The 14,434-nt window shown below is 36.9% G+C and overlaps 1 protein-coding gene across 4 annotated transcripts; it reads right to left on the bottom strand.

Annotated features, from left to right (window-relative positions):
- Positions 1-2,176: 2,176 nt before the first annotated feature.
- Positions 2,177-12,791, bottom strand: LOC143858801 (WPP domain-associated protein-like). Of its 4 annotated transcripts, none has more exons than XM_077369522.1 (5): positions 9,622-12,791; positions 8,260-8,386; positions 6,876-6,977; positions 5,043-5,129; positions 2,485-2,767 (listed from the first exon to the last, which is right to left on the bottom strand). In XM_077369522.1, the coding sequence occupies exons 1-4, from the start codon at positions 11,970-11,972 to the stop codon at positions 5,055-5,057; spliced, it is 2,655 nt and encodes an 884-aa protein (XP_077225637.1). In that variant the 5' UTR covers positions 11,973-12,791; the 3' UTR covers positions 2,485-2,767; positions 5,043-5,054. The 4 variants fall into 4 exon arrangements, with proteins under 4 accessions (XP_077225634.1, XP_077225637.1, XP_077225635.1 ...); XM_077369520.1 differs by having other exon boundaries at positions 2,492-2,627; positions 9,622-12,790; XM_077369523.1 differs by lacking the exon at positions 2,485-2,767 and adding an exon at positions 4,409-4,645.
- Positions 12,792-14,434: the final 1,643 nt, after the last annotated feature.

Here is a 14,434-nt window from a genome sequence, read left to right as displayed (position 1 = left end):
GACATAGGCATCTTCGCTGAAATACATAAAAATATCAGTGTGTGCATCTTGGGGTCTGTTCCTTTTTATTTCTTTGAGTCTAATCAGATCCATTTTTTCCCATTGGATTTCTTAACATGGAGGAAGGTGCATAATGGATCTATCCATCTAATATATAACAATTATAACAAGGGGATGGGGAGATGACTAAATTGAATTTGTTGAAACCAAATAGTAAAAATTGAAATCATTAAAAAGAATTTCAATTTGGGGTTTGATGATCGGTATGATTTAGATTGCAAATTCTACAATATTCTAGTAGCAGCACCAACACAATGCATTGCTATACACATAATACATTGATCACTGCTTATATACAGCCAACCCATTCAACAACTATGAGATGACCCAACTAAAGCACAGTATGATAATGCAATTTCCTGTTAACTACTAACCCCCTGACCCCTTAGACATCAAATGCAAACTGTAATAAGGAATTTTGAGATTCATCTCATTTAAACTACATGTAAAACTGAGATTCATTTCATTCAAATACTGTGAGAAACAGGCATAAGAGAATCTAGGGACGATGAATTTTGAGATTCTATATAGCACATATATTTACAACCATTCATCTAACAAGGTTACTGATTTCTTGGTCTAATATGCAAAAGATATGACAAATGAATAATAATTGGTTTGCAGTCATTTCTCCATTACAGCTATGTGGCCATGGCAACAGGACTGTTGTATCAAGCTAATTGTGAATGTCAAAGCATTTGGTATGGAAAAATATAAAATGCAAATTGAGAGCAGTGAAAGGCTTGTAGAGTCCTGACAGAAGCTAATTGTTTCTAAACAGCGTGACCATAGACTCAACCATAGTGGTCCATATACAACTTTAGCAGTGTAAGGAAACACAAAAGGATTTTTGGATATCATTGCTGGTAAATTTTCCAAATTAGCGTGGATTGCTAGCACGTAGGCTGATGCACTGTACATTTACAAGTCACAACATTATAATAAGTTGTCTATGAAAGAACATGGCTGAACAAAGAGCATATGCTAGTAGCAACTCACAGGAGGATACCTTCAAGAAGAAACCCAACTCTCATGGTGTTAATCTTCAATATCAAGATGGGAAATCCAGGCGTGAAAGACTTGAATCCTTCAACTCCAAGCCAAAAAAGCCCACCAATACCACACCTTGAAAATCTGTTCGAACAGAAACCTGGAACCTGGAGTTCTGAACAGGAAAATCCATCGATCCAACTCTTCTGATGTGCATATTCAAGGCCCAGATGAGAGAAATCATAATAGAATCAGAAGCCAATTGTTCTTAATACACTGGGAACACATCCAAATTAGTGTTTGAAACAGAAAGGTCCTTCCAATCCATTCACATAAACCTAATCTAAACATAAAATTATATATTCTCTAAACCAGATCCATTCACATACTAATCTAAGCGTAAAGGTCCTTCCAATAGGCTAGTAGCAGCACCGACACAATGCATTGCTATGCACATTAGGCACTGTTCAGTGCCTATACAGAGCCAACCCCTTCAACAACTATGAAATGACCGAACTAAAGTAGAGCATGATAATGCAATTTCCTGTCTAATTACAATCCCTTGACTCACTAGACATCAAATGCAAACTCTAATAAGGAATTATGAGATTCATCTCCTTAAAACTACGGGAAAAAATGAGATTCATCTCATTCAAATACTGTGAGAAATGAGAATATGAGAATCTAGGGACAATAAGTTTGAGATAGTACATATATTCAGAACCATTCAAGGATGAGTTTGGTATAGTACATATATTTAGAACCATTCGTCCAAAGAGGTTACTGATTTCTCAGTATAATATGCAAAAAAGATGTCTTATGAATATTATATGAGTTCCCTACAGTTCATATATAATAGCAACATGACTGCTAAAAAAATTCTCAGTAACAATATAGATGAGATCCTTACATTCTGATTGTAATACTCAAGTAGCTAGTAGAATACTAATCTAAAGAATATCAAGTCATTTGTGAATATCAAAGCATTTGGTATAGAAAAATATAAACTGCAAATTGAGAGCAGTGAAATATGAACTGTAGTGTCCTGACAGAAGCTAATTGTTTTTAAACAGTGTGACCACAAACTCAACCATAGTGGGCGATATACAACTTTGGCAGTGTAAGGTAACACAAAAAAGGACTTCTGTATATCATTGCCAGTAAATTTTCCAAAATAGCTTGGATTGCTAGCACATAGGCTAATACCATAGACATTTACAAAATGTTGTCTATTAAAGAACATGGCTGAAAAAATAGCATATGGTAATAGCAATTCACGGGAGGACATCATCAAGAAGAAACCCACTCTCAGAGTGTTTCTTCAATATCCAGATGGGAAACCCATGCTTGAAAGACTTGAATCCTTCAACACCAAGCCAGAAAGACCCACCAAGACCGGCTTGAAAACCTGTATAAACAGAACCTAGAGCCTGAAGTTTTGAATTGGAAAATCCACCAAGATCACGGATTGTAAAAGAAATCCAACTCTTCTGATGTGCATCAAGGCCACGCATGCTTGAAAGACTTGAATCCTTCAGCGCCAAGCCAGAAAGACCCACCAAGATCGGTTTGAAAACCTGTATAAACAGAACCTGGAACCTGAAGTTTTGAATCGGAAAATCCACCAAGATCACAGCTTGTAAAAGAAATCCAACTCTTCTAATGTGCATCAAGGCCTAGATGAGAGAAATCATAACAGAATCTGAAGCCAATGGTTCTGAAAACAATAGGAACACATCCGAATTACTGTTCTAAACCAGATCCATTCACATAAACCTAATCTAAATGTCAAGGTCCTTCCAATCTGACACACACACACGCACGCACGCATGCACGCACACAAAAACATTAATTACTGATTTACATATATTGAAACAGATAGCAGAAAACCAATTATACAACCAGAACAAGAAGATCCATACTCACGGAAAAAAAAAACAGACATCCATAAAAATATAAGACTTAATGGAGAAAACAAAATGATGATGATAATAAAAACCTTTGAAATTTGAAGATATCTATGATGCTACATGCTAGAAAGAGAGCAAGGAGTAAACTAGTGCCCCTTTGCCTTATATTAACCCGCATAAGATGCATTGTTACAATGACTAAAATACCCTTAATGAGGGGCAAAGAATAGAAAAATAACAAATACACATAACTCACACTGTTTACACCCATTTTTGAAATTAAGATAAGATCGGTCTTGTGAGACTGAGTCATTCGTTGGTTATTAAGTCGTTGGATATGTACAGTTATCCACCAACGGTAATTTCCCTAAAAATAGGGATAATGATAGTTATTTTCAACGAATTGAGATTTGAAATTCAAAATAGGTAATTGAGGACAGTAATGACAGGTTTCCACCCCAAATTAGGGGACGGTTATGGACAGTTTCCATGGGAAAACTATATAAGGAGATGACTACGTCAGGAGAAGAGGTCCTGAACCATTCAACAATGTGCCTTAATTTACTTTATCTTAGTTTTTACCCTAGTTTTTAGTTATCTTAGTTGTAATTTTACCAAAGGATGCAAACTCTAGAAGAAATGGAATCATCTTTGGTGAGCATTGCATTTTAGTTTCTATTTTCTATCAATGCATTGGTGCTTGTTTGTGCTCTTTGTTGTATTTGACCGTATGTCTATTGTTTTATCGTTGTCGTTTGTATTGATGTTGTTGAAGTATAAAAGATAAATAACGCCTTTCTCCAACAACTTAAGGTTTTGGAGAAGTCGGTAAGTTTCTAACATGGTATCAGAGCCAAAGGTCTCGAGTTCAAACCTCCCGGATAGCAAAAATCTGCATGCGATGGTCGGCCCAAAGTGGGACCACATGTGCCACGTGTTTGCCAAGTGGGCCACACGTGCCAGGGAGTGTTAAAGTTTAAAAGATAAATAGCGCCTTTCTCCAACAGCTTAAGCTTTTGGAGAAGTTGGTAAGTTAACAGATGTATCCGTCTGCATTTAGGCCTACATTTTGGTAACATAAAGTCCTTTGTTTCTCTAACAGGCATTGACACCCTAAGGAAGAATTGAGTTCCCTTCTTCTTCTCAATCACCTAGAATCCAATCCCAGGGGACGAATTGATTACCCTCTAGCATTGAATTTTGGGAATCAAAGACACAAAACAAATGTACATATAACATATGAAAACACTCATATCATAAAGAAGAGAACGCCTTAGAAACTTATTAAAGATATTGGCCAACTGATGTAACGAGATAGCATAGTGAAGCACCAAAGAACCATCACAGATCTCCTCTGACAAAGTGGACATCCACTTCAATGTGCTTCATTCGCTCATGAAGGACATAGTCAAATGTAATGTAAATAAAATGAAGTTCATTGGACCACTAGTAGAGAAACCCAACTTGGAGATCAGTGAACAAAGCCATAAAAGCCACATGCACATGGGATGCAACTCTACTCTGCCTCAACACTAGAGCGAGATACAAGTGACTATTTCTTGCTCTTCCATGTAAATTTCCTTCTAGCAAGGAATAATATCCCGATGCGAAGCGATGATCAGTAGTTGATCCGTCCCAATTCGTGTCCGTGTAAGTAGAGATGTCAAAGGTGACCACGGCAACAACTGGAAATGCACAGTAACAAGATGAAACTCGGACTTTCAAGATGTATAAGTAAAAAAATTTAAGGCCACCAACATAGCTTGCTTAAAATTAGTGTTTAAAAACTCAAACTTGTATGAAAACTCGCCCAAGGTGAAATGGAGTCAACTCGACTAGTCAATTATTATTACGGTCAACTTTTCACTGACTTTGGCGAGTCAAAGGAGTTTTTGATTAAGTTGGCAGGGAAAGACTTGGAGCTGGGCGAAAACTCAGCCATGGTAAAACGATTCGACTCGAGCGAGTCAATTATTGACATGGGGAGCTTTAAGTAGTGCTTAAAACCGACCCTCTAATGCCGAAGAAATTAAAAGAAAATCAAAGGTGACAACTATAGAAAACAGAAATGAACATTAGTACCATTATGAGTCTTCATACTACGGTTGAGGGTGTAAGAACACCTTCTCCATTTAATTCTTTTCTAATTAAGGTTAGAATGTCCATTATCTGCAAGTGGAGAAAAGCAAAAATTAGTACTCAAAAAAAGCGAATGCATATATGGTGAATGAGATATGTTTGTTTGTTTGTGCGTGTGTAGTTGTCATCCATAGGGATTAGTCCCGCCCTAAAATGGGTGGGGATACCCTATGTCCTCAAAAAAAAAGTGCATGTAGTTGTGTAGAGGATGTGAAGGGAAGTCAGTGAACAAGAAAAAAGATTAATCTGAAGCATATCATTACAACCTTACTTAGAGAGTAGCCAGGAAACTAAGACATAGTGAGCACAGGCAAAGGTAACACAAACATCTAAGTTCAAGTTTTGCTAGTTAGATAATTAAGAAGGGCGAGCTCAAAGCTCCCATATAAATGAACAAGCACACAACTTTTAGGTCACCATCCTTAAGCCTTCTCATGTCTTGTCAAAGGTTCCTCTTTAAAGTTACGCTGTCACTGATATCAGATACATTCTTGTGGCCATAGACACTGAGAAAAGGAGATTAATGGACATGAACTCGAATAGTACATTGAATAGTACATTATTACGAAAAAACCACTCTCACTAGCTAAAATCTGCTCTAGTTAGGGTATTCAGGGAACAGACCACAGAATTCACTACACATGTGAAACTGCCACTTTCTTTTTAACATAGACAACTGCCAGTTCTTTTAGAAACCCCATTTCCCTTTCCATAAGATTTTTTTATAGTAATGTAGTTCTGAGGATATGGATTTGAGGTGGGTATCTCTTCTATATTTCCTTTTCATCTAATAAAACTTAATTTATAGGGCCCGTTTGGATACCTCATATTTGGTATTTGGATTTGGACTCGAGTTTTGAATACAAAATGAATAGATCCGGCAGCTCATGTTGAGGGAGACAGAGAGGGAAGGGGGTACTTCCTACTGGAGGGGAGAGGTTGAGGAGCAAAGAGGTGGAAGGAAATTGTCAGATCTGTGGATTTCCAATTACTTATTTCCACAGCATATTTGGAAATCTGATTTTTTTTCACTCAGTCGCTGATATGGAAATCCAACGATTTGATCTGAATCCAAATCACAATGCAAAAAGGGCTGCAAATGTGAGAAATCCAAATCAAAATCTTCTCGGCATCCAAACGGGCCCTAAAGTAATTTCATACTTTCAAGTTTCAACCGCATAATAAATTATATTTTAGGAACAGTAGATAATTGAGCTTTGACCGAACATTGTGGTCTCTGAGGTAATCATGTCTCACTGGCACCACAGACTAGTAAGGGTGCACCCTGGACATAAACCGTCAATAAGTGATCAATCAGGATAGCAAAATTAAATGATTCAAAACTAATACACAAATCCAAATGCATGCCACAATAATGATCAGCATATAAATAACATCCATATAAAGTTCACCGCTCCATGGTGTCAAATTTAATGTGTTTATTAAATATCCTAAATTGAACGGCGAATATGTCTCACAATTTTCATTATTAATTCCTCAAGGACGGATATAAATCATGTTAAGGCATTTTAAACTATGATATGACACAATTAATTTGACCAAGATAGTGCACCATAAACAATTTCAGGTGGCAGATTAATTTGTCATGGTAACCAAAGAGGCAATCTTCCACATTTTTGTTTCCAGTTATGGAGTTTGTCAAGCCCTACAAATTTTTGTTTCTCGGTAAGATTTTTCATATGGGTTAGAGAATAATGAATAGAAAATCCAGACATACAAGTGAAATAAGTTTCCAGAGGAATGCATCAAGCTTACCCCAGAATAGTGTTGCAGAACTGGTGAATAGTGATCCAGTGCTATGTATGTCTTCTCAAGAAGGCCTATAAGCGAATCCACTTCATCACCAAGAAGATCCACCTATATTAGAAAAGCCAATAATATGTTTAACAAATCAAGAAATTTACCTACATTATGTGAAGGAACAAATTCAAGAAAATTCTAAATAAATTGGATAATCTTTATAGGGTGATGATATATTCGCACCCCTTGTAGGATGATTCACACCCTTTCACGCAAATTGACGTCAAAAAGCGTTAAAGTCTGACATTTTTTTACGCTTTTTGGCATCAATTAACGTGAAAGGGATGCGAATCATCCTAAAGGGGGTGCGAATTTATCATCTCTCTCTTTATATTGTACATAAATGGGCAATTCATCCCTCATTACAGTGAATGAAATCTTACAGCTAGTCAATCTTCTTCCTTGTTTAACTCTAGATTAGACTGATGGTTATTTTACTAGAAATACATATTTTGCTCTCCTCTGAAGTAACAAATTCCAGAAGGCATGAGATCATATGGTTGCAATTCATGCTGTCAGATGCGGACTTGAGAACTTTAAAGCCAGGAAAATGAGCTCAGAGTCAGAAAAATTACCAGAGTGGAAGTATCTAACCAATGGTAACAAAACACTGTCAGCATTCTTGTGCATGGAGTGGATAATGAGAATCTGAGATAGTTCCATGCATGATTTCTTGACCTGGATTAGGTTGGTTTCTGTTGTTTTGAAGGCTTGTCAATTTCTTTTGTTTATTGATAAATGATGTACCTACAGGCTATGTCACAAATATCTCCAAAATTTTCAACATATAGTGATTTTATTGTGACATTTTGATAAAATGACAAAATCCCAAAATAATCCTGAGAATTTTAAAAATATAGCGATATTTTCATTTACCACGATAATCTCACGATATTTTTATGGTATTTTAACGATATTTATATTTTATATTTTTCTTAATTTATATATATTTTTAATAATTTTATTTTTATCGTTTCTTTCCCGATATAAACCCAAAAAAAAAAAAAAAAAAACAAATTTAATATATCCCGATATTTTGCCTCGCTAAAAAATTTCCTAGAACGATATTTGTGACTTAGCCTACAGGCATATGATTTTCCTTTTTAAAATATGATACTTCATTTCTCTGAACATGGTAGACTGAAAATCTCATGTTAACATCAGAGGGCCACCCATGTAGAGTATGAAACTTCGGTTTCACATCTATACCGCAAGGAGCCTACAAACTTCAAGCGGATGATGTAAAAGATCAGAATTTAGAACAACAAATGGACCACTTTGACATTTTTTCCTTTTTACATACAACATGTAACAGTAATAGTCATTAAGTCTAACAAACCTCAGCTTCAGCTATTTGAAGGTCATAGCATCTCCTCCTAAAAGCCTTCCTGTAAAGAAATTCTTTTTTCCTAAGTGCGCTCACATGATGAATTAGTGGATTTAATTGGCAGTTCACTTCTTCCAACCTGAAAAGAGAATATTCAATAAGTATACTCCATCCAGGCACTTCGAATTTCTAAATAAAACTTATAAGGCTGGGACTTAATTGCCACAACCATATCGATCACAAACCAAGAAATCATGGGTAACAAATCTTTTACATTAAACATCTTATTGCGACAACTTAATCATTTTTTTGCGGTCGTAGAGTCCAAAACACTACATTAGGAGTGCTCGTGCCAATGTCTTGCAATTACAGCCACACAAGGATTTTACTAAGCTATGTGGTGATAACAAATTGTCCCACAACACATTCATAAAATAGATAGTGATTAGTAATCTCAATAGCTAGGACCATTGGCCTTTTCTATGTCAGGTTTTCTTTTTTCTTTTTCCTTTTTGAATGGTAATTTCTATGGCAGGTTGCTACTTGTAAAACAGAGGAGTTAAAAAGACAGAGAGAGTTCATGAATATTAACTGCAAGTTAGTTAATTGGTCTCCGGTTTCGAAAATCTCTCAAGGAGGGGCATTCAAGATTCCAAATTTAAATAGCTAGATAAATAGCAAGAAATTTTATGAGGCAACACTCAACAGACACGGATATGGGGCCAAATACAGAAATGCGGCCAACATGTCAAAATGTACAAACTGAAATCTAAAGGTACAGTGGGATGAAGTTAAATTTTAAGCAAAATGCTATATTATTTTGAATAAACACACAAGTTTGCTTCATGATTAGTTGATGCACCACCTGGAAATGAACTAACCTTGTCATTCATACAACACACAATCTTAAAGCATCTACTTCTTAACAATCAAACAGAAAACTAAGAAACCAGATACAATCCCACAAACATGTTTGTTCTATATCTAAATTAATTCAAAATTATTCCTTGAGAAACAGAGCATTGGTCATTAAAATGTTTGAATTGCAAACCATAGTATATATCCATGTTCACGAATTGTCGAAGGACCAAAAGGATACGAAGAGGTTAAACATGAACTGATTAAGCATTCTACAATCATTGAATGCTTCATAAAAATCTATCTGAAATTATTTGCAAAGGAAAGAAAAAATTTGCTGAAATTATTTGCAGAGGAAAGAAAAAATTTACAAATTACAAGGAAATAGGAATCCCATTATGAAAGCACAATATGTCAATAGTGATATCCATAGATATGATTTCAACTCCAATGACACTATTAGTGACATAAGCTGCATGTTTATGAAGCAAGACAAGTTCATTGGAACATAAGTACCTTGCAATATTAACTCCTATTTTTCCATGTACCATGCACTCAAAATCTGTGATCACTATTGAAAAATCTGTAAGAGTTGTGACCATAGAATCCAATTCATTCTGTTTCTTTTCCCTATTGGGTAAGTGCAAGGAATGTTCACTGTCTTGTAGAATGCCTTCAAGCGGACGCATCTGCTTGTGAGCCTCATCCCAATTGCCTACTGCTATGCCTAAACTAGATCCCAATTCTCTCAGTTGCTCCTTAGTCATAATTATCTGTTTTAACGATTTCTCCAGTTTGCTATTCACCAAATCCAGGGCATCATCATTCTCTATCAATTCAGAAGTTTCATTTAACACCAACTCTTCCTCCACATCAAAAATATTTGACGAGGAACACGGTTCTTTTATCAAGTTATCCCAGTCACCAATATCTGGAGTCTCAACAAATTTGTTAGCTGATGGTACATCATTCCAAGTTTCCTGACATTTTGCGATGGTGATATTCACACTGCATTCTATATCTTTGACGACCTCACTAAAGACAATTCTGTATATCTCTTCCCTGATGAAGCTTTCAATGTTATAACTTTCTACGTCACTATTCCATTCCCTAACCATCTCCCTTATGGGAATCAAATTTAAGTCATCCCTCATGAAGGCTTCTGTGTTATATTTCTCTACTTCAAGATTCAGCTCCTTCACCAACCCTTTAAAAAGGATCATGTATGTTTCCTCCACTATCATAGTCTGCATTTCTAAATCTTCTCTTTCTTTTTTCAGTTGTCTTATCTCCTCAGTGAAGTCTGGGGGGAGTGAGTGACAAAACACATTACCAAATTTCTTATGAAGCTCCCATTGATTGTCGTTGCCAGTTGCACCCAGCTTGGCTTGTCCTTTGATGATACTGTCCAGTCTCAAAATAACCTCTGGGATCCTTTTCATCACAGTATCAAGGTCCTTATCTTTTCTGATAGGAAGATGTCCCCTTTCTCTGATGATTTCTCCCTTCAGCCAATTTATCTCTTGTGTTTTCTTGTTTATAATAGACTCCTGATTTCTTATCATCTCAGCAACATAATGATTGGCATGCCCTACTGAATCCTCCTCGGGGAGGAATTCTGGAGGGCATAGTTCTTCAAACTTTAATGCAGAATCGGACTTGCCACATCTTTTTAGTGCAATAGAACCATCACCTTTCCTTGGGGCATCACAACCTATGATGTTTTTTGAATGAACTTCTTTATCAGTAACCAACAGCTCGAGTTCATGACGCAAGCTTGTAATGTCATTCATCAAACATGACCAATTCTCACCCGAAATGCATAGGGGAACTTTTCTCTTTTCATCCACATCTTTTTCTTTGAAATTCTGTTTAACATCCCTTAGGTAGCTCCTCAACACAATGGCAAATGTTTCCTTCTCGACAGTCCCCTCCCACTGCTGTTCCAGTAATCCCATCTTAGAGAAGGATATCGCATTGTCCATCGTTTCAAAAGCTAACTCCAGCATTTCTTTTAGAATGTCAATGTCTGCACCCATCTGCTCAAATGCCGCCACATTCAATGCAGTCCTTGGACAACAATTCAGGACCTCAACCTCAGGATTTCTATCATTATCATAACATCCAATTTCTTTACATCCATCATTTTGCACTTCTGATTTAACACTAAAATCCATGTCCCCAAGGCAACAAATTCCTTCGTCACCCAGTTCCAGCTCGGATTCCAATTTCATTGTATTGGATGAACTTGGATTCAGAGTCCTCATTCCATTTGTTAAATGAGCCCGTACATCTTCGATTTTCTGTTTAATACTCCAAAACTGTTGATCTATAGAATTCTTCAATCCGCAAAAATCGTCTCTGTCATTGTTGCCACTTATATGGTTGCTAAAAACAAAATCCCTCACTCTGTCACTCTTTGTTCTTTCAAGCTCAAGGATAGTCCCCACGTAACTCAACTCTTCATCTTTCAATTCCAAAGCTTGTCTAAGCTTCCATTCATTTTCCATTCTCTCAGTCAACTCTCTATCTTTTTCTGCAATTGCGAGTTCAGTTTCTTTCAGTCGACTCTGAATGCGATCTCTTGTTTCCATGAAATCCGAGACCAGATTTTCATGTTCATGGCTGTTCTCAACAATACTGCTATCCATCTCTTCCTGTAGAAATTTCAAACACCACTCCAATTGCATTATAGCCAATTCGCAAAACCTAGATTTCTCATTCAAGCGCTCTAAATCACCTTCCTTGGAACAAACTTTCTCATATGCTTTTTCCATACCTGAATTCACTATCCTCATCATAATGGAATCTGCTACCATTCCTGACATCTTTAATCTGAAGTCAAATCCATCGAAAAACTCATCCATTTCACTAAAACAGAAATAAAATCCCAGAGTCTACTATTTTCTCTAAAACCAACTAAAATAAAAATCAGTACGATAAAGTTACTGTTCCTTTTCATCAATGGATACCTCTTCTTCAGAAAAAATCTGCATATTAACCTTCCTCATATTACTTTCACTACAATCAAGCAAAGAACTCCCAGAAAATTCAGTCACCAGTCCCAATGCACCCAAATATAGAGTCCAACTGGAGCAAAAAATTGTCCATTTTTTCAATCAAAAGGCACTCCACTCTACTACTTTCTTGAGAACCAATTGAGAAAAGTAGAAAATGTGGTCATTTTTCTAAAAAAGCCTGACCTAAGATTTCCCTTTCCTTCATATTGAACAAAAAACTGTCAACATTTCATGTAAACCTAATCTAAATGAGACACAAAGGCAAAACTCATCAATCTCGTCTTCTTCGTTGAAATCCAACAGAAAACCCTAAATTCTATTGTTTCATTAGCAATCACCCAAGAAATGCAAAACAAATCCCATTACCATACCCAACTACATCACATCTATAAACAATTTCATTTAAACCAATCATTCATGTGTGAAAAAAGAATTCACTCATTGGATAGAAATTAACCCTAGGTTCAATTGTTTCCTAATCAATCAACCTAGAAATCCACTAAAATTCCATTGCCATTTCCACAACATCTTACCAATAAAATTCATCAAAAAATATATTTCAATTCCTTGAAACAAATCTTTCCTACATCAATAAATAAATAAAAAAAACCCTAGATTCACATAAAGCTACAAATCAGAGGAACTATAATAAGTAAAATCAGAAGCTATGAAACAAAAAGATCACAATATAGAAAGTGGAGAGAATTTGAATGAAAATGGGATCGAAACTATTCTTTATGAAATTAAATGGAACTTGTTCTTGGAAATTACAACTGCCACACGTCATTGTAAGCGGCCTCTCTCTCTCTCTCTCTCTCTCTCTCTCTACGCTTGAAATTCTGTTACTTGCGTTTCGTCAGTTAAGGGAAGAGTTCAATGTCCATCACTTACTGCGTATTTTAGCAACGAGGAATTGTATAAGGACAAAACCTACGCCCTCTTGTTAGGTGCTAGAGAAAACCCCGGATGGAACCCAATAGGCTAGGCCCTTTAAACCTGTCCATTACTAGGTTGGGTCCCGCTTATTGCCATGATTAGGCAGCCCCCCGCTTATAACATGTCACCACGCTTCGGCATCTGCTGTCCTTAGTGGTCCACTGTACGGAGGCTTTTTACTGTGGCCTTTTTTTCTTTTTTTTGGGCGGGGGGCGGGGGGGGGGGATGGTCACCCCTTCCGTGATGGCCCACAATATGGAACTAGGCAGCTTTTATCCTAGCCTTTTTTTTTTTTTTACTTGAAGCCGTTTTGTAGTAGTCCTCTCCACAAGTTGCCCCTTCTGTGCCTCTCGCAGCTAACTGTTAGTTACTTAATCTATACACCAAAAGCTCATGATGAAACACATTAAGCTACGCCCTTTAAAATTGTACCAAGTGAAATCCCGCCTAGTCTTATACGTAGGTAGGCCCTACTTGAGACTGAAACGGTGCATCAAAAATCATCTCCATTTTGATGTTCGTAGCCCTTCGATTTTATTTTACACCAAATATATCAGAGGGTTGTGATCATCCTGTGGAGATGAGTTTTGGTTTTGACAGTGGATTCTTCTTGTTAAGTTCACAAATATAGAGGATTGTGATCAAGTTCTTGAAGGTAATACCAATTATTGTGGTAGGCCCCTCATCTTCAAAAAGTAGACCCCTGACATATCTTATCTTTGGAGAAGCTATCTTTGTCCACGGATCCCATCTGGGTTTGATTTAAAGGGTATCATGACCCTGGTTGTTCTGCCCCTTCCTAAGACAATGTTCTAAGGATTGAGTAGTGGTCTTGTTCTTCTATTGTATCGTCTCTCTTTAAATTAATACACAGGTAGGGGTCTGCCTAGGGGTCTGCCTAACCCCAACTTACCAATAAAAAAGAGGAAAATGTTATCAGCACTACCATATTTTGATGATCACACTCTTCACTGTATTAAAAAGTAAGGTATGGCCCACACCTTAAGATGATCCAAACTATCCATTAGGCCACAGCCTAAATAGGCTGTGTCCATACCTTACTTTTTAATAAAGTGAGAGTGTGATCATCAAAATATGGTAGTGCTGATAACATTTCCCTAAAAAAAATTGGGGGCTATCTATGATTCTATGACCATCAATTGGATGGCCATGATCATCCAATAGCTACAATTTAGAGTACAGATCGTTAATGTGGAGATGGCAGGGATTTGGGACAAGCAGAAACTAGGGGTGCAACTCGGGTCGGCTTGAGGCCAACCCGACCCAACCCGAGGAGCTAGACCTCCAACCCTAACCCAACCCAACCTGGCTCTCAACACAGCATGGCTAACCCAACCCAACCCGAATTCCCA

This window comes from Tasmannia lanceolata, unplaced genomic scaffold (genome assembly GCF_043159265.1).
Source record: "Tasmannia lanceolata isolate RefF3 unplaced genomic scaffold, GAP_Taslan_0.1 ptg000026l, whole genome shotgun sequence".
NCBI classification, from domain to species: domain Eukaryota; kingdom Viridiplantae; phylum Streptophyta; class Magnoliopsida; order Canellales; family Winteraceae; genus Tasmannia; species Tasmannia lanceolata.
The sequence above is the reverse complement of the archived record's forward strand: the minus strand, read 5'-3'. Positions and strand labels throughout refer to the sequence as shown.